The following is a 19,842-nucleotide window of genomic DNA, read 5'->3' as shown; positions in this document are numbered from 1 at the left end:
GAACTATACTACAGATTTCGCTGTCCGTTGATTGATGATTGGGGCATTGTCATTGTAATGAAAAACTTCTGTTATATCATATTCATTTATTACTGCTTCTCCACATTTCTTTACAAAATTTAATAACTGGAAAATTTCACTGTTAGTTTGTGATGTCCGAAAACCTTTAAAATTCACGGTTATCATCATCAAATTTAGCTTTCGTTCACTATACATATTTGGCTATGCATCAGGAGTTTGGCGGCTAACAACAAATTGTTCCGTTAAATTTTATCTTGCTTCTATCACATACTGAGACAATTAAGCCTGAATTGTATTAGTTATTTATTATACTTATGTCTATTTCTTGCACATGCATAAGGTTTATCAGAGTTCTGAATAAATAAATTCCCACATATACTTAAGCCTTATTGAGGGCCGGCGCTAGATATCTTACAATCTCTGTGGGTTCTAAATTCTGCGACCCGGTGCGGCCATACGAGCCCTGGCGCTGGTTCTGGGTTTCTGTGAATAACAAATCAGTTATTCTTAATTCAAATAGCCTTAAATGTAATCTTTGGGCCTATGAGTATCATCAACAAAATCTATTTTTAGCATATGGAAAGAAATTTTTGTTAAATTTATCATCGTCAACATTTTTTAGCGCATTTAACTTAAATCTGTAATCAACGCCAAGCGTAATGTCAACATAAAAGGTTACCATACTCCTTTATTATTCAATTACTAACATAAAAAAATTGTTAACGCATGGTTACATGAGTCATTACTCAAGTTGTCATGTGTTGATAAACATGCGGTGATGAAAGGAAAGAATAATAAATAATGATTCGCCTGGTTGACGTCAGATCAACGATGTATCTATGTGGAATATTGCATGCTACTGTGTATATAGTTGTTTTAAATTTGTGACAAATTGACTAGTTTCATATTTATAGCTGAGGCATTTAATTTTTTATTTTTTATTATACAATTTTATGTTATTATTTCAAATCTCTAAGACTGTTACACTAAAAAAGTTATAGTAATATTATCTCATAGCCGTTTTGCAATTTGTCTTGAATGCTTTTTTGTTTTTGTTTTGTTTAGTATCTGATATATTACAATTTATAAAACTGATATATTACAGGTTTTCTACTGTATATGAGAAAGTACCATTCTTTATTTTTGGAGACTTTAATTTTCACTTAGATACCAAAGATGTTATACAGGTAATATCTTCAGAAAAATAAGTTTGCATAGTAATTATAACATTTATATGTTAGATAAATGGAAATAATTATAACAAGATAGCTGAACATTTTTTATTCTGTACTTCTACTAGCTGTTGTTATGTATTAGAGTTATAATATGTATTATCTTTCAGTTACATATTTTGCAGTAATATTCCTCTAAAATATCTGAGACATAAATTTTTGTAGTTTATAGTTAGTCATGCAAACAGAATATTCAAATTTGTTAACAGCTATCTTTGTATATAATATTTTCTAAAATTGAAGGAATCTACAAGTAACATTGAACTTGCCAATTAAGTTTGAGCTTTACATAGTTGTAAAAAAAAGTTTTAATTTCCATGTTTGCAAAAGAATAATGCACAACTTTAAAAAATCAGCAAGAGCTTGAAGTTCTAACTTTGCCCCCCCCAAATCCAATTTTTTTTTTAATGACCAACATAAAAGTTTCAAGAAAAATCAATTTTTATTTATTTTTAGTTGTATACAAAACAACATATTTCACCTTTATACTGAATGTATAATGGCCTACCATACTTTTCCTTTCCTTTGGAAATTTTTCTTTAAAATTTCAAAAGGTTGAAACAAAAAAGGTTCAAAAGGTACCATTGCTTGCTTTTTAGCATCAGACATGACGAAGCTTCCACCCTTGTCCCTTCAATTACTGCTCTCAGATTGATTTTGAGTGAAAGCAACAGCTGTCTTTTTCTTCTCTCTAATGAATTCATCTAATGTGGGCTGTTCATTACTGTATGTTATGGACAAAGAGATCAATCTCATTATTTAATAACCACACCATGTAGGTGTCTATGCAAACTGGAATTTTATTTGCAGTAACACAGTTAATATGTAAGACTTCAGAATTTTTTCGTATATTAAATGTTCCCACCAATGGGCGAGCGGTAAAATCGCTGAACAGTGGTAGGTGGGATCTGGGTTTGATTACAGACGAACGTGCTAGCTGCTTGGGCATTTTCATGATTTTCCTCATGTGTAACATGTATATGAGCCAGTTTCCCTTAAAATGTTCTCTACAATGGCATCCCTTTAGGCAGATAGCCCTAGTGTGCTTTGCCATAATCAACTAAATCAAACCATATATTAAATATTGACCTCTTTATGTTTATCATTTGTATGTTGCAACACAAGCTAAAATATTAAGAATTTTATAGTCAGTAAGGAGACTTTTGTATCTGCAGATGTGAAAAAACTGAATTCCAAAGAACAGTAAATGACAGGTTAATATGCAATTAAGTGAAAATATTAATTCTGTTGGTGGAGATTTCTGAAACATAGGGAAGGGAAAACTAGTGTAACACAGCTAGAATTATCTATGATATGTGTTTTTCATAATAAACAGAATTGCCTGTTTATTTTTATTCCTCTAGATTAAGTATTACAAAAGCCATGTTCTGAATTTCCTTGATATATCCAGAATACTAAAAAAATAATACTTTTGTTGGACCATGTGTCAAGAAATGCCAGCTAAAAGTGCTAAAAGGTGGTGTTAAAATAATAAATTAAATATTACTACCTTCTGAGTCATTGACTTTGCATGACCTAAGATGCGTCATTATACTAGGCTGAGATGGCCAATATGTATTTTGTTTATAGGTCGATTAATAGAAATGGATGTATGTGAAATTGAACGTAAGATATATGTTTTACACTAGCTATTTAAGACATCTTTAAGGTCTTTCAGTCCAGATGTAATAAGTATGCACAACTAGTGTTTATCTCCTTATAGAGACAATCACTAGGAATAGGAGATTACAGCCAGCATGTAGAATTTCCACACTGGTTTTTGTAGTTATGTTCTGAAGGATGAGTTTTTCCATTGTGGGTATGCATATGTAGGTATACGACAAGCCATATAGCTTTATACTATAAACCTATAGTTCACTATAAATGTTTGCATTGGTACTCTTTGATTGGTCTTTCTTTCTTCATGACTTGGCTAGCGGAAGATATTCTGAGAGAAGATCTTGTCAGAACTGCAGTTTAATGTTCCTGGTGTTTCAACATATTTATTTTTATACAAATGTTTTAATGATTGAAGTTAATAAGTATCCATATTCTAACATATTATTTTATTTACTAACATTTTAACTGTCAAGTTATTTTGATGATTTAGGTGCATAAATTGTCAATTTTTTTTAATTTCAAAAATGAAATGTTTACCTCGCAGTCAAAAAAATACCCCGCACTTTGAACTTTAACCTCTATCCTTTGAAACCTTCAGTAAAATGCTGCTATCTGTTGAACTATAATAACTCCAAAATAAACTTGTCACAATATATATTCGGGTATAACAATACTAAAAAAATATTAGCCCGAGTAATACTCGGGCATGACATTTTGGAATACCAGTGCTGTGCCCGAGATTATTTCGAGCATGACAGTTAAAAGGTTAATAAATAAAATAATTCTATCATTAAGTTCTACTTATGATGCTTCTTCCCTAAAATGTATATATATGACGTATGGAATAGACTGAAATATATATACCCAATAACACAGGGGTTCTCAGCCGGGTTGAAATTCCCCCCTTGGGGGAAAATTTTCATGGTTTCATGTGTGGGATGTGGTCAGCCTTTTACTCTTTAACTTGTTTTAGTTTATGTATATAAAAAATTACTCTTATTCAAGTTTTATCAACATTTTCTATACTTCTGGTTTAATTAAAAGCACATTAAAAATAATCTAAATTTAAGTTAATGTATATGCATTTTTGAGTTTTGGAGTTGCATGGGGCAAAATAACTTGAGAGCCACTGCAGTAACGTAAGCTCAAATTATACCCACATAGTTATACCACCATAATATGAAATGTATAACTGTTTCCAAAAAGTTTGTGGTAGTAAAAAGTAAAACTTGCAACTGAATTTTGTTCTTAGAGGATGTTAGTATATTCTTTATAAAAGACATATGTGAAGTAATATCTTGTGGGGCAACATACACAAGTGATCTCATGCAAATAGAAATTAAAGCATCTTTTGACTATTTAGTGTGATGCTGCATTTTGTAAAAAGTGTGCTCGAATGCAAATACTTGGGTTTCTGTGATCAGAGAAAAATTTTCATCAAACCACAACCACCTTTTTAGCAAATGTTTTATTCTCCAACTCCATTTTTCTGTATTATTTAACTGTTTCTGTAAGGTCAGCATTTCTGGACTATTCAGTATGATAAAATGGTTTCGAAAAAATTTCTTGGCTGCAGTTATTTCCCCGATATTTGCATTCAATAATTTGTGGTAGAGTTTTGAGGCTTGTGAAAGGGAATGAAAAGTTTTGTTATTTAAAAACGACTGAGTCATTTCTTAAAAAATACTTCCATGCTAGGTGTTTTAAACTTTGTGCCTGTCATTGTAATGCAGGTGGTTAGCACTTATTTATGTTTTGCATTTCTGAAAATCAAGTAAGCCTTATATTTAAATTTTAGATAGTGATTTAGATGTATAATTAAAATCTCGGTAATGTTTTTATGTTGATTGATTTTAATATTTCTGTATATCTTTTCCCTTTACTCTTTAACTGAATAATCTGAATATTTTATAAGTTCTGCAATTAATCAGAATTATTATTTAGAAACTGACCAACCAAGCTGTTCCTGTCTATGTTAAAAGTGCCCAAAATGGAGAAGTTGAAAAAATATTGTATAGAGATCCAGGGAATGAAAATAAGGTAAGTCTTTTATCCTCACAAGCAAAATTTAAAATGAAAATAAAGTAAAATTTCTGCTAAGATTCTGCAATATCCAAGGTGAACTTCTAAATATAATGTGCAGTGTGCATCAGAAAAATCTATACATACTTTAAACTGTCATAGAAAATTTATTTTCCTACCTACGAAATTAAATTTCTAAGAAAACATAATGTTATGCTTCCTCAGTAGGTAACAGCAGTCATTGCAGCTGTACAACCCAGTTAGTGTCAAGTGGAGTAACATCAATATAGCAGACATATGTTTGAGCTTTCAAGAGCAGTTGCAGGTTATTAAGTGGTAGTGAAAGTTTGAGAATATTGCTGTAGTTCAGAGAAAGTGGAGGTGTGAGTGTGGGACTAATCCACTTTCAAGGGTAATAATTACATGTGTACAAGAAAAATCAGAGGTTCGTGGATCAATGTGTGATGTGCATAAAAGCTAATCAGGCCAACCTGGTATGGCTACAAGTGATGAATCTTCAGTTGGGGTGCTGGAACTGTTTCAGCATTCACCAAAACAAATCTTCAAGCAAGGCTTGCATGAGAGTGGTGTAAGTGCTAGTAGTGTGCTATAGATTCTGAAGAAGGGCAAGTTGAGGGTACATTCCAAGGCTGGGGCAACAGCTAAGTGATGATAACCCAAATCGCTGGGTACAGCTTTGTGAACGAGATCAGAAGGTGCTTAAACGCGATTCGGGGTTTATGGATAGCATTGCTTAGTCAAATGAGGCACAATTTAAACTTAATGGAATTGTCAGTACACATAATTGTGTGTAATGGATTGAAGATAATCCCCACATTACTGTTGAAAAGCTGTGAATTTGCCTGGTGTGGTTTGTCCCCTAAGGTATCATAGGGTCTTTCTGTTTTGAAGGTACTGTAACTGGAAAAGAGTATTTAACATTGCTTGGTGATTCCATTTTCCTTGTCATTCTTGCAATATGCGGTAATGATAGGGTATTACCAACAAGATGACACCTCTCCTCTACATAGCGTACCTGGATCAAAATGTACTAGGACAGTGGATAGGGTGCAGGGAACCAGTTGAGTTCCCTGTGTGCTCTCCACACCTTACGCTGCTTGATTTTTTGTATGAGACACAGTAAAAAATGAAGCGTACTGTTATTAACCATGCAACCTTGACACACTTGGATAAGATTCTAGTAATTTGTGCAGAAATCCCATTAGACACTGTAGTGCGAAGCACAAGTCAATGATGACTCTGAAATACTCTCTTTTGCAAAAAATTCAAAGCACCATGGAGGAAGTGGTTGTTTTTGATGAAATTGAATATGTGTATAGCTCATACATAGATAATAAAATAATGAAAAAATTAAGGTCATAGTACCTGTTCACAGCTCACAATCACCCACTGAGTGTTCAAATTAGTAGTTGGTCGAACCATCCCTGGTGGCAACGCATGCTTGAATTCGCTGAGGCAAGGAGTGATAGAGGTTCCTAATGTCATCCTGCGACACATTTTGTCAGGCATTTATCAGTTGTTGCTCCAGATCTGCAATATTTTCTAGTGCCCGAATCTGGCGGCCTACCATATCCCAGACATGCTCGATTAGTGAAAGACTCATGATTCCAACTTCCTCTTCTCCTAGTGTAGGGGCCCACTAGCAGCCAAGTAGTGCTGAACACTGGTAAATTGGTCTTGAGTTCAAATCCCGTTGAACATGGGGCATGGCTGCATGAGTGTTTTTGTAGTTTTTCCCATGTATAATGTGTATATGAACCAGTGTTCCATAAAAAGCCCTCCACAAAGGGAAAAAGGCATCTCTTCTATCTTAGGCAGATAGCTCTTGAGTGCTTTGCCCAACATAGGGGGGCTGCCCTATGTAGCAATCATCCTTCAGTACCTTCTTCCTTCCTAGTTCTTAAATTGAAGCATATGTGCTTCAATTTTTCTTACAGCTTCTTTACATAAAATATTCTACATAATAATGCAGCATAAATAACAGTATTCTATACTGTATTATGTATTGATATGATTATTACTGAGCTCCATAAACATGTGCAATATTCTAAAATTTTAAGTTATTAAATTATTTTAAGATTAATTATTAATAATTTTATTTAAGATTTTTTAAATTAGATTTTCTTAGAGGCATTTCACTTTGATATAAATCTTTCAGTTCTAGTTAGCAATCCCAGTTCCAATCCGTCTTTACCCTCAGTTTCTAATGAAATTATTTGATAGCTTTTTTCATTTTTCATCAATAGAGGGTGCCAGCAGCTTGACATCCTTCTTATCGTTCTTATTGCCTAATCTTATTACTGCTTTTTCCTTCATCATTTGCACTTCTGCAGTTGAAGAAGGAGTTTCTATATTTAACCTTCAAAACTAGTCCTGTAAATTTATAAATATTGTGCTAATTCTTGTTGCTTGTTTAACTCCTGCAATAATAGTTATTTGCACGTCATTTTAACTCAAATACACTTGAGTTCACATATGTAATATTCAATTAAAAACTCTTCCTTGCCAAATATAGATTTAAAAAGCTCTGTAGCTTTTCAATAATTCTCTTTAGAGAGCAAAATCTTCTAATAAGCTGGCGAGTTCGATTTCATGCATTGAAATAAATGATCAAATTTATCCTCAGAATTAAGAGATTCATATTTCAATATTTTCATTGCCCTTCTGTAAAAGATAAATTTAAAGCAATTCAACAGTATTCGTATTCAAGAGATACACAGTTTGCTTCACGTTAGTGCCTTTTCTGCTTAAAAACTGCTTTCTCTATAAAAAAACAAATCATTTCTTAAAAACAATGAGCAATCCAGACTTTTTTAAGGTTGGTTTGAAATTAAAATAGGTGAAAATTATGCAGGATACATCTGTTTTATAAGGAGGACTTTGCTGCTGAACAGTGTAAATTATTATGAAATAAATGCTGTACATCTTATATGTATTACTTTGTATATTTTGACTTAAAATGTTATCTTTAGAATTTAAAGAAAATTCTGATCAGGAACAGTTTTCCCTTTCGTTATGAAAATAACTTGTACTTGCGTAGATCTTAAAATGTTTTCCTTTTTTTTTTTTCAGGTAAGCTTTTCATTAGTTTTAACATTATTGATAAATATAAATACATAACATGAACAATAGTTAATTATTACTCAAAAGAATATCAGCTATAGAGCTATGATTAAAAACAATAAAGGCAATAGGAGAATAATCATTAGGATCACTGTCTTTCTTTAGTTCATCTAAAAGTCATCTAAAGAAATTAGAATGTCATTGTCTACAGAAACATCAGTCTTTTCTTTCAAAAACTGGGCCCATGCCACCAAATGTTACCTATTCAATAAAATGTCAGCACCAACTCTCCTGCTGAGATCTACGAGATTTTCTTTCTCAGGGCACCAGTATCACTTAAACTCTGTATTTCATTCACTCTGTTGGTGGCAAATGATTTCTATTATTTTGTTGTCCTCTTAATCCAACAGAGTGATTTTTGAATTCGTCCAAAAAACACTGAGGAGTGCCTTTTTTTAAATGCATCATTTTCTTGACTTTGCTTGCTAACTGAGCAGCAAGCAAAGCGCCAAATAATTCTAGTCTCGGAAGCGTGATTTTTCTTAGTGGCGTCGCTTCACACTAAAATTCACTTTGTTTGGGTTGTTTACTGTATTTGGTATTTTAGATTTTTTTGTATTTAACAATTTCGAATGAAGATGTTTGAAGTGTTTATGTACTTTTGCGTTGCTGCGAAGTGATTGATTGTAACAGAAATGCATTTCTAATGAAATTCGAGGAAATAAGTCTAAAGAAATTGCAGGGATACAAGTAATATAAAAAAATTGTCTAAAGTCAATTCCTAATTAGATCAACACAGAAACATTTTAAAAATACAACAAAATTTTAAATATGTGAAAATTTATATTAACATCAAGTGTCATCAACTACAAGCTTAAAAAAATGTATTTGAACTTCAGTGGACGAATAGAAAGTATTTTATTAACAATTGAAAATTTGAACAAGATATAGGTTGAGTGTGAGCTAATAGTAGGAATTTTAAAAAGTAAAATTTCAATAGTCAGTACAAAGCAGTCGCATTCTGTACACATTATATATTTACTAAATATCCAAGAATTTAATTGAAATCTTCTCTAACAAGTTTATTATTATCTATTTCAATGCAGATTGAATTTGAAGGTGAAACCACTGATGGAAACTTTGCTGTTGATGACGTCACCTTTTAGGATGGGAACTGTCAAAGTAAGTATGATAACACATTTTTATGCTCTTTTTAAATGCAGCTAAGATGCTCTTCCCTATGTCAGTCTCTAGCGATATCTGCCATGAAACCTCTGGCAGCTCCCATTAAAATTTAGCCTTTGGAAAGTTGTCAGAATTAAAATCATAAAATGAAGTGCAGTACAAGTTGTCAAATGAAGAAAGTCCATGGTTTCACCGGACGGACATCATCAGCAACTACACCAATGCGGTGCAGGTATTTATATAAAATGTCTTGTCGAGAGTTGAAAATTTGCCGTAAAGAATGCACGGGGTATGTCCACTGGGATAGGCGAAAATACAAGAGTATTCCACACTTTATCAGTTGAAAGGAGTTTATACATTTAAAAGTTGGTCCACTTTCCTCTTTGCCTCAGAACTAAACTGTTAATTGGAGAGTGAGAAATGTGGCTAGGGTAATCATTTTTATCATTCAGATTTCAAATCATTATAGCATAATGTGGCTAGGGTACAAATAGGGCGCAGCCCCATCCACCTAATCGACAAGATTTTATGACAAACAAGGGCTGCACCAGGATAGCTTACAGCCATTTTTAGGCAGAAGATGGGCTTTTTCATTTCCAGTGGCTGGGGATACATTGAAAAACAAGCTCCGAGCCAAAAGCCATTGCGTTGGATACATTTATCTTGGCCTCTTCAACAAGAAAGTAATCAGTAGGTGTATGAGACAGCTGCTCACTCGGGAGTGAGCAAATATAACTGCCTTGCTAAAGTTAGTATCAGGTACAAGAAGATTTAAAATTGCCTTTCCCATGGCAAAAATCTCTGCGTCGAAGTTAGAGGCATTCGGATCAACAGAATAGGATTCCGCAAAATATCTTTCACAGTACAACCGGCACCAGTATTTTCCTTACGTGCAGTGTCATCAGTAGAAATGTGGATCCACTCACAGCTAGGGTTATTTGTAGCTATAACTTCTAAGGAAAAAGCTTTAAGAGCATCAGGAACTGCCTCGTATATCTTTTCAGCCATATTCAAGATTACAAGTAGGAGCCCTAATAGTAGGAGGAGAGAGGCTAAACTGGTTAGGGTGGAGTAAGGTAGGCATGATTAGGTATTGCAATTTCGGACCAAAATTTCAATACCTGTATTCGGTAGTTTTCAGATTCAATACCAGTAGTAGGAATTTTATAAAAAAAAGAAAGAAAACACAGGTGTTTCTTTGTTTTGTTTGCCAGTTTTATTAAAGTATATACCACCAAAAAATCATTCATAATTTATACATTATAACAGTATATAAAGAATTGTAAAGAAACGAAGAGCATCTTATATATTTAAATCACAAAAAAGTGTAAATATCAGTATTCTGTGGTACTATTACAAATTTTTTAAATGTGATCTTAAAAAAACATAATGCATCAATTGTACTGTTGAGCCTGGAGCATAATTTTGTGTAAAAATTACCGGCTGTCTAAAACCCTCTTTCAGCAAGTACGCTAGCAAGTACTGTTAGCAAGGGCAATATACTTTTTCCAAGTATTTATCTCGAAATCTCTCATCTTCAAATAAATCGATTTCTCGTTGGATGGTTTTGGATATAACTGATTTCTGTATTTTATTTTGGCTTGTTGAATTTTTTTTTTTTTTTTTTTTTTTTTTAGTTAGTGCTAATTCTAATTTTTGTTCAAGAGATAATTCTTTTCACTATCGACATTAGTGCCATCATCATCTTCGATAACTGTACCAAATTCTTCTGTGTGTGGATAGGTTTGTGGGTAATTTAAGAAAGTTTAATATTTCTTTCTATTTTCATTTTAAGAAAATTTAACATAAACTTGATTTGATTAGTCTCTTCCTCTTTTTCATTTTTAAATCATTATAATTATGTAAATACCGTAAGCCATTTTCTATTTCAGTATGCCTTTCTCCTGTGCAATTTTTCAATGTAATATATAATTCTTTAGATAGTGATGTGACCTGTTCCTTGTTGCACTAACTGTTAATCAATTAGAATCTCTCCGTATCGGAAAAATTAATTTGGAGATTAAAGTCGATTGTTGCTTTTGGGGATTGCATATTTCAGTTTCATAAATCGTTCCATCACTAGGAGTAAATTGTTCCAACATGGTTTAGAATCTAATATTAAAACATGTTCTGTTTTACTTCCAGTTAGTATATATTTTTCAAATAAGGCATTTTTTGTAGGGGAACGTTTAAATGTCTTAACAATTTTTCAAACTTGATTAATTATAATGAACTTGATGAGTTAATATTTCATCCTCATTAGCAATATCTTCAACAGTTACAGGGTGATTATAAAGTTGTGATATCAAAACGCTGCTCTAACTTTAAAACTACCAGTTAGAATGACTGGATATTTTACCAGTGGAATCTGAACCATCGTGAAACAATTGAATTTTGTTTAGTGAAGGAAAAATACCATATTTGCCGCCGTATAAGACGCACTTTTTGTCTTTGAAAATAGGTCTGAACAACGGAATTCGTCTTTATATGTCGATACTCAGTTTTCGATTACATTTATTTCTCAAAATTTCCTCTATTCGGAGTTGCACAATCTTTTGTCTTGTTTTTTGCAGAGTATGGGAACATTAGTTACATAAAGTTCATTGAACCCGCATGCACACATATCGGCAATCGCAGCTGAAAACTTTCCAATTTTTTTGAACGACTTTTAAGCGTGTGAAATTTCTACTGTTCAGTTTTCTTTAATTTTTTGCCAAGTTATAGCTCAAAAACCATTGTCGGCATTGCTATAACATAACATACGAGGTACGTGTGATTGCGTATGGTAACAAGACTATAGATACGCATTTCGGGCCACTCCGACTGATAAAATGATAAGAACTGTCAACTGGGATGCTGTGAAACTAAAGATAGTGTTTAAATCATTTAAGAAATGTGGTATTAGTAATGCACTGGAGGGTACAGGGGACAATTTGTTGTATGAGGACTCTGATGCTGATTTAGAAGGTTTCTAGTGACTTTCCCTTTAGCTCTTGAGATGAGTATCTGAATTTTGATGAAAAAATTAAAAGATGGTCTTTCCCGGATAGATTGGATATTTGCAGAAATTATTAATTTGTATTACTTTATATTTAAAATACTGTAAATTCATTATAATGATCAGTGATAACGTTTTATCCTTCAAAAATGTGTATAAAAAAGGGGTGCGTCATATATGCCAGCAAATACGGTAGTTAAAAAAATGTGCCGATAGATGGTGTTGTCAGAGTTTACATGGCTGTTGTAGAGATATGGATATTTCAAGACTTGACATGCACACCACAGATATAGCTGTGATAAAAAATGCAGAACATTAGCGGAACACGTAATGCTTTGCTTAAATGCTTTATTGTGACTGACAATGAAGGATCGCGTTCTGCTCGTGAAACTTTTCTATCAGAACGGTGACTCTGCGTTAACAGCTATCAGGAAGTTCTGGACATTAAAGGGCATAAAATTCACCCCCAAAACTGCTTACGGCCTGCGAAAACTGATGGATAAATTCGAAGAGACAGATTTATTTAACGTGAAACAAGGTAGAGGACGAAACCCAGTTGCGACAGTGGAAGATGTGGCTACAAAGTTCCAAGAATAGACGAACAGTGATACAGGAATCAGCGGTGCATGGGGAACTGGACGAATGTTGGATATGCCTGTCAGCACGGTGCGTAATGTCCTGTGGAACATCTTGCGCTGTTATCCGTGCAAGCTAACTCATGTGCAGAACTTTCTACTTCCTTACCTGGAAACATGTGAATCGTTTGCACAGTGATTTCTTGCCCGGATGGAAGTGGAGAATGGATGGCCAGGGAATATTCTGTGGTCTGGCGGAGCCCATTCCGTTTTGCAAGGTTCTCTAAATACTCAAAATTGCAGGATATTGGTGATCAAGAATCCGTTCCCGCTACAGCGAGTACCTCTTCAGTCTAAAAAGGTCACTGTGGTGTGGAATAATGGCAACGTTTGTTATAGGTCCGTTCTTCTTTGAGATCATATCTGCAGGGCTCATTAACTGCTTAACCATGTCCTTCTGGCAATTCAGCAGCATCAGTGGTTCACACAAGACGCAAGATGGTGCTCCTCTGGACATTGCTACTTCTATGAAGGATCTGCTGATCACTCATAAAATCATAACCTGCCATTTTCCAACAGTTTTACCGCCACGTTCGCCCAACTAAACCCATGTGATTTTTGGCTTTGAGGGATACCTGAAAAGTATTGTTTGCAGTCAGTAGATTGGGAATCTGGCCGACTTGAAGCAACCATCACTTACCACATTCATAGCATCAGCACAGATACCCTCCGGAACTGTACTGGAACATGTCGTTTTGCACTTCCAACTAGTAGTGGAACAAGGTGGATGCCATATCGAACAACTTATGCACGTTTGTTTTCATGAAGCTCTTCCTTTTTCTCTTGTCATTATCATTGTACACACGTATTCTTTAAACTATTCGCTGTAAACACGTCTTTTTGCCTGTCTTAAACCCTTGGAGTCTATTATTTTCTTTTGGCTAACAACATTCGTGTGGTTAATGATTAGGTCTTACCCCTGCTAGCAAGTCTATCGCCACATTTTGGAACTATTTTTTCCAGCCGCCAAACAAAATTTCATTGCCTCTCGATTGTTCTGGCAAAATTTCAAGTCATTCTGACCTGTAGTTTTAAAGTTACAGTGTTTTGAAATCGCAACTTTAATTATAATCACCCTGTACCTTGTCATTATCTTCATTGTCACTCTCTTCAATGTCAGAATCGGAAGTTTCTATATCTACAGTATGCGGGTTCTTCTGTTGTTTATTATTTTTGGTATAATACATCTACTACTCCTAATTGGAGAAAGTGTGCGTGTATGTGCGAGAGAAAGTATGTGAGTGTGAGTGCGAGAGACAGAGTGAGTGGGTGTGAGGAGCGTTTGAGAGAGTATACTCTCTCTAGCACTCTCACTCTCACGACCCACACTCTGTCTCTCGCACTCACACTTCTCTTTCACTCTCTCTCTCTCGAGGCCCACCAGCGGCCGAGCGGTAAAGTCGCTGAACACTGGTAGTTCGGTCTGAGGTTCGAATCCCGCGAACGGGCTGGCTACATGGGCGTTTTCCTGGTTTTCCCCATGTGTAACGTGTAAACGAGCCAGTTTCCCTTAGAAAGTCCTCCACGAAAGGCATCCCTCTCCTTAGGCAGATAGCCCTCGTGTGCTTTGCCATAATTAAATACACACACACACACACACTCTCCCTCTCTCTCTCGAGTGCGCGAGAGAGAGTTCGTGAGTGGCAGAGAGAAAGTGTGTGTGAGTGCGAAAGAGAGTGCGTGTACGTGCGAGAGAGTGTGAGAGCGACAGTGTGTGCGAGTGCTAGAGATTGAGTGAGAGTGACAGAGTGAGTGGGTGTGAGGAGGGTTTGAGAGAGAGAGTACACTCTCGCTAGCACAATCACACATTGTCTCTCACACTCGCACTCCCTCACCTCTTTCACACCCTCTCTCACACACTCTCTCTCGAGTGTTAGAGGGAGTGAGTGAGAGTATGAGTGCAAGAGAGAGTGAGTGGGTGTGAAGAGCATTTGAGAGGGTACTCTCTCTCGCAATCACACCTCTCTTTCACTCCCCCCCCTCGAGTGCAAGTGTGTGTGTGCACGAGTGCGAGAGAGTGTATGAGACTACAGAAGAGAGAGTGTACGTGCAAGCGAGTGCTACAGCAAGAGTATGACTGCAAGAGAGAAAGTGAGTGGGTGTGAGGAGCGTTTGAGAGAGTATACTCTCTCTCGCATTCACTCTCTCTCGAGTGCGAGAGAGAGTGTGCGTGTATGTGCGAGAGAGAGAGTGAGTGAGAGTAAGTGGATGTGAGGAGTGTTTGAGAGAGTATACTCTCTTGCACTCAAACACTTTCTCTCGCACTCGAGTGCGAGAGTGAGTGGGTGAGAGGAGTGTTTGATAGAGTATACACTCACACACTCTCGAGTGAGAGAGAGTGTGCGTGTGAGAGAAAGTATGTGCATGCGAGAGACAGAGTGAGTGGGTGTGAGGAACGTTTGACAGAGTGCGTGCACGAGTGCGAGAGAATGCCTGCGAGTCAGAGTGCATTTGAAAGAGGAAGTACGCTCTCTCACACTTGCAGGCATTCTCTCTTGCACTTGTGCACGCACAAACTCCTCACACCCACTCACTCTCTCTGTCGCACTCATGTACTCTCGCACTCGAGTGTGATTGAGAGAAAGTGTGTGAGTGCGAGAGAGAGTGTACTTACTCTCTGACTCGCAGGCATTCTCTCTCGCACTCGTGCACGCACACTGTCTCTCACACTTTCTCACTCACTCGTACACTCTCCCTCTCTCTTGAGGGCAAGAGAGAGTGTGAGACTGCGAAAGAGAGTGCATGTATGTGAGTGCGACAGAGAGTGAGTGATGTGAGGAGTTTGTGCGTGCACAAGTGCAAGAGAGAGCGTACTTTCTCACACTCACATACTTTCGCTCGCACGTACACGCATACTCTCTCTCGCACTCGAGAGTGTGCGATTGATAGAAAGTGCATGTGCGAGATTGTTAGAGAGTATACTCTCTCAAACGCTCCTTACATCCACTTACTCAGTCGCACATACATGCACACTCTCTCAAGTGCAAGAGAGAGTGTGTGAAAGAGAGGTGTAATTGCGAGAGACAGAGTGTGGAGATAGTGTGAGTGCGAGAGAGTATACTCTCTCAAACGCTCCTCACACCCACTCACTCACTCTTGCACTCATACTCTCACTCACGTGCACTCTCTCTTCCGTAGTCTCGTACACTCCCTGTTGCACTCGAGAGAGAAATGAAAGAGAGTGTATGAGAGAAAGTGTGAGAGCGAGAGACAGAGTGTGCGTACCCTCTCTCTCTCAAACCCTCCTCACACCCACCCACTCTGTCTCTCACTCAATCTCTAGCACTCGCACACACTGTCGCACGTACACGCACACTCTCTCTCTATCACTCGAGAGTGTATGATTGATAGAAAGTGTGTGAGTGCTAGAGAGAGTGCACTCTTTCTCTCAAATGCTCCTCACATGCACTCCCTCTTGCAGTCGAGAGAGAGAGTATACTCTCTCAAACGTTCCTCACACTCACTCTGTCTCATCCTCTCACTCACTCTTTATCACTCTCTCTCTCTTGCACTCATACTCGCACACACACTCTCTCACAGTCGAGAGAGAGTGTGTGATTGCACTTTCTCAAACACTCCTCACACCCTCACTCACTCTGTCGCACTCACATACTTTCAGGCACGTACACACCCTCTCTCTTGCACTCACAAACTCTCTTGCTCTCACACTCACGCACACACTCTCTTTGACTCACAGGCACTCTCTCTCGCACTCTCGTACTCTCTTTGACTCGCATACTCGCACTCACACACTCTCTCTCCCTTTTCACTCACACTCTCTCCCACTTTCACTCTCGCACACTCACTCCCTCTCTCCCTCTTATTTAGTAAGATAACCCCTGTGTATCTAGTACTATGGTAGTCAAATTTTTACACATCTTTGATCACCGACGCTTTCCACACACGTTGCTCTTCAGTTCCCTAAAGTGTCACAGAGATAGGGTTGACATTGTCAAATACTTTTCCTCGAATACAGGGTTAGCAAGAAAATACATAGCCAGCGAGCAAATTCCAAAGACGTCTCAGCCCAGTTCTGCATAGCCAGCCAAGCCAAACATTACCTTAAATTATCACCCAGCTCAATCAGAGCTCAGTCAGTAAATCGACTATGCGACCCACACTTCATAAGTGCTTCGGGTGCCCAAGTGAGAACCATTGCTCTGTGTATGTTGATCTAGCTGCGAGTATTCCCTGAGCAACAGAACATGGAAAATGGACTCTTGAATACTCTGGAAACTGGTATCAGGGAGTAATCAGTCTTAAAAACGACGACACACTCAGAATAAGGCGTCATGCTCATGAAGCAATGGATCCTGCATGCCAGGCCATGGCGACTTAATCATGGTTTGGGCTGTTTTCTCTTTGGCACCATTTCGGTGTTTTGCTACTTGTATCAATCTCCCTCCATATGCTTCGGTACATGGAGTTGCTGGCCAATCTTCTCTATCCATTTATATAACCTATTAAGTGTTTCTTTAACCATGCCTGTATCAACAAGTTAATGCAAATGTACCTCAACTACTAGATGTTCAACAGTTGCTCCTGTAGGGCTATGTATCTACACTTAGTTCTTAAATAAACTCCTAGGGAGGACGCGGAAAAATGCCTGCTAACCTCTGTTAAACTTCAGGCATCCCCATCCTCCATCACCTGTCTTTCATTCGGAAATTCAGTATTCCAGCAAGATAATTGCACCTCTCACAGGTCCCGGTTGCCTACTGCATGCTGACATCACCAAGCCTCTGACATCTGCGTCATGAATTAGTTACCTAGAAACCCTAAATGACTTAATCCTATTGAGAATCTTTAGGGGAAAGATGTAAAATTTCAGAAAATTATTGAATCAATGCCTGGTAGTGTTGCGGCCAGATAAGGCCAAACATCTTATGGACTAGCTATCCAAAATACAGTTAACACTTTTTGTACATAAAATTCTTTTCTTTTCCAGCTCGTCCTGTAGAAGCAGCAGTGGAGCCCCCTCCATCTGAGAAATTCCAAGTGGTTTAAGAAACTGCTAAAAAATGAAGAAGAAAAATGCCGCTTTTAAAAAACAGAATATTTCTAATTAAAGCAACCAAAAAAAATATAAAAATTAGGCTTACCATGTTTCATAAAGTGCCTTATATTTACTCCTGCATCCCATTACAGTGGCAAACTGAAAATCAGATACTTTCCTCAACCATCTCTGCTTTGCGGCAAATTTTGATACTTTGGAAAAGATATCGATATTACTTTCTCTCGTATTGAAGGACAAGCGGAGACTTCAAAGAGGAATCTGCCATTATTTTCATGCAATTTTGGTATCAGCCAGCTTTTTGTTCGCATCTACGGCATTTTCGTGGCATTCGAATAAATCTTGGCATGCCACATAAATAAATGTCTGCTCAATTCGCAAAGCTATATGTGAAAGAAATCTGACACATTAAAAAACTGAAATGTTTCACGTCATGTAATTATAAATAACCTTGTATTTAAATACATTAATACTAAAACTATTTAAAATTATGACAACTTTTATACTACATCATTAAAAAAGATATCAGTTTTGCAAGAAACTCTCTATTGAATCTTTCCTTTTAAATAGCATGTGCGTAATTACTATAAATTCAATATAAATTAATGTTTATTAAAGAAAAAGAACAAAATGGAAAGCCTTAACCTAATTTAAAAATTGATATTTGCTAAAAAAAATCTTAGCAGTATTTTAACACACGTAAGGCAATTTAAAATTTCACGATCACCGTTTTGATTACACATTATCATACACCTGGTCACGTGTGCATCGAAGATCGAATTTCGAGTTTTTAGATTTACTTTTTGCAAAGTTAATACTTTGCACTAACTTTCATTAACAAACTCGACGATTTCAAAGCAATAGATGGCCACTCTGCAAGACTTATGATATTTGTCTTTCAAATTTCATCAAAACCAGCAATTTCAAAGAAATATGTTCACGCTCCAATTTGTTTCCATTTGGCGAAGCATAAAATACATTTTTTTACCAGTCTTCACAGTATATAACCTGCCTCTTACTGATAACCAAATTAAGCGATTTAAAATCAACTAAGCAGTTCTTCGCGTCATTTATTATTAATTGCTAGTTGGACATGTCAAATCAATCTAGGACTCATTACAATTGCTTATTTTTTTCGAATCACTATTCTATATGCTTAGTTTAAAAAAATACGTAAGCAAGAAATATATATAATCTTTAACTTATTTTTTCGTGTTTTTTCCTCTGTGTATTCAGTTATAGCAGCCAAGCAATAAAATATTTTCACATCTAACAAAAACTAGATACTTATATTCTGTTAAATATTTATGGTGTCGAATAATAATAAAGTATATAGCAAACATAAAATTACAGTCTTTTAATAAAATTGTGAAAAATTACAAAAATGTACAAATGAGTAAAAATAAAGCATTTGTGCTTGCGTTTTTTGTTTTATTATTATTATTATTATTTCAATTTTTTTATTTTATTTTTTTATTTAGACTGAAATTCACAGGTGCACTTTTACAACGCATTTCAAAACGACGTCGCATGACCCAACATCTTACGCATTTTGCAACGAGAATGTAGTATGACAAAGCGAAACCGATATTTCTGCTTAAAAGAAAAATGTAAGCAAAGACCTGAAATCCAAGTCTTTGCAACGATCAGAAAATCGTGGAATTTTGCATATATCTAGGTAGCTTAAAAAGGATGGATTTCATTGTGCTGAATAAAACAAAAATTTATCTTTTAAACGCCAGATAAAATAATAACGGTTTAAATGAGGTCTTTTTCGGTGATGTGTTTGTACTCATAATCTACTTAAATTGATATTTTTATATTTTTTTAACTTTCTACTAATATTTTCTACATTGCCGTAATAGCAATTCTGAAACTACAGAAGATTTTCTTATTTCTATAAATACTAAGTTATGATTTCAGATCTGAAGAATAAATTGTGCAAATTTCGCTTCAAAATTTAGTACATTACATTATTTTATATAATGCATTATACGATTGTACCTCAAAACTTTAAATGGTTTTTATTTT

The 19,842-nt window shown here is 36.0% G+C and overlaps 1 protein-coding gene across 7 annotated transcripts in view; it reads left to right on the top strand.

Annotated features, from left to right (window-relative positions):
• Nucleotides 1–19,231, top strand: part of LOC118180802 (inositol polyphosphate-5-phosphatase A-like) — a 126,390-nt gene extending 107,159 nt beyond the window's left edge. For all 7 annotated transcript variants that reach the window (XR_015040099.1, XR_015040097.1, XR_015040096.1 and 4 more), the window contains 4 exons: nucleotides 1,127–1,208; nucleotides 4,818–4,913; nucleotides 9,086–9,161; nucleotides 17,746–19,231. Coding sequence is in view for 1 of the 7 variants with exons in the window: in XM_085812511.1 (XP_085668637.1) it covers nucleotides 1,127–1,208; nucleotides 4,818–4,913; nucleotides 9,086–9,145 (238 nt within the window). In the remaining 6 variants the exon portion in view is untranslated. The remainder of the gene's footprint in view (nucleotides 1–1,126; nucleotides 1,209–4,817; nucleotides 4,914–9,085; nucleotides 9,162–17,745) is intronic.
• The last annotated feature ends 611 nt before the right edge of the window (nucleotides 19,232–19,842 follow it).

This window comes from Stegodyphus dumicola, chromosome 3, assembly GCF_044657685.1.
Source record: "Stegodyphus dumicola isolate Sdum_Otavi_A_Nest chromosome 3, ASM4465768v1".
Taxonomy (NCBI): Eukaryota; Metazoa; Arthropoda; class Arachnida; order Araneae; family Eresidae; genus Stegodyphus; species Stegodyphus dumicola.
Note: the sequence above shows the minus strand (reverse complement) of the source record. Positions and strands in the feature narration are given on the sequence as shown.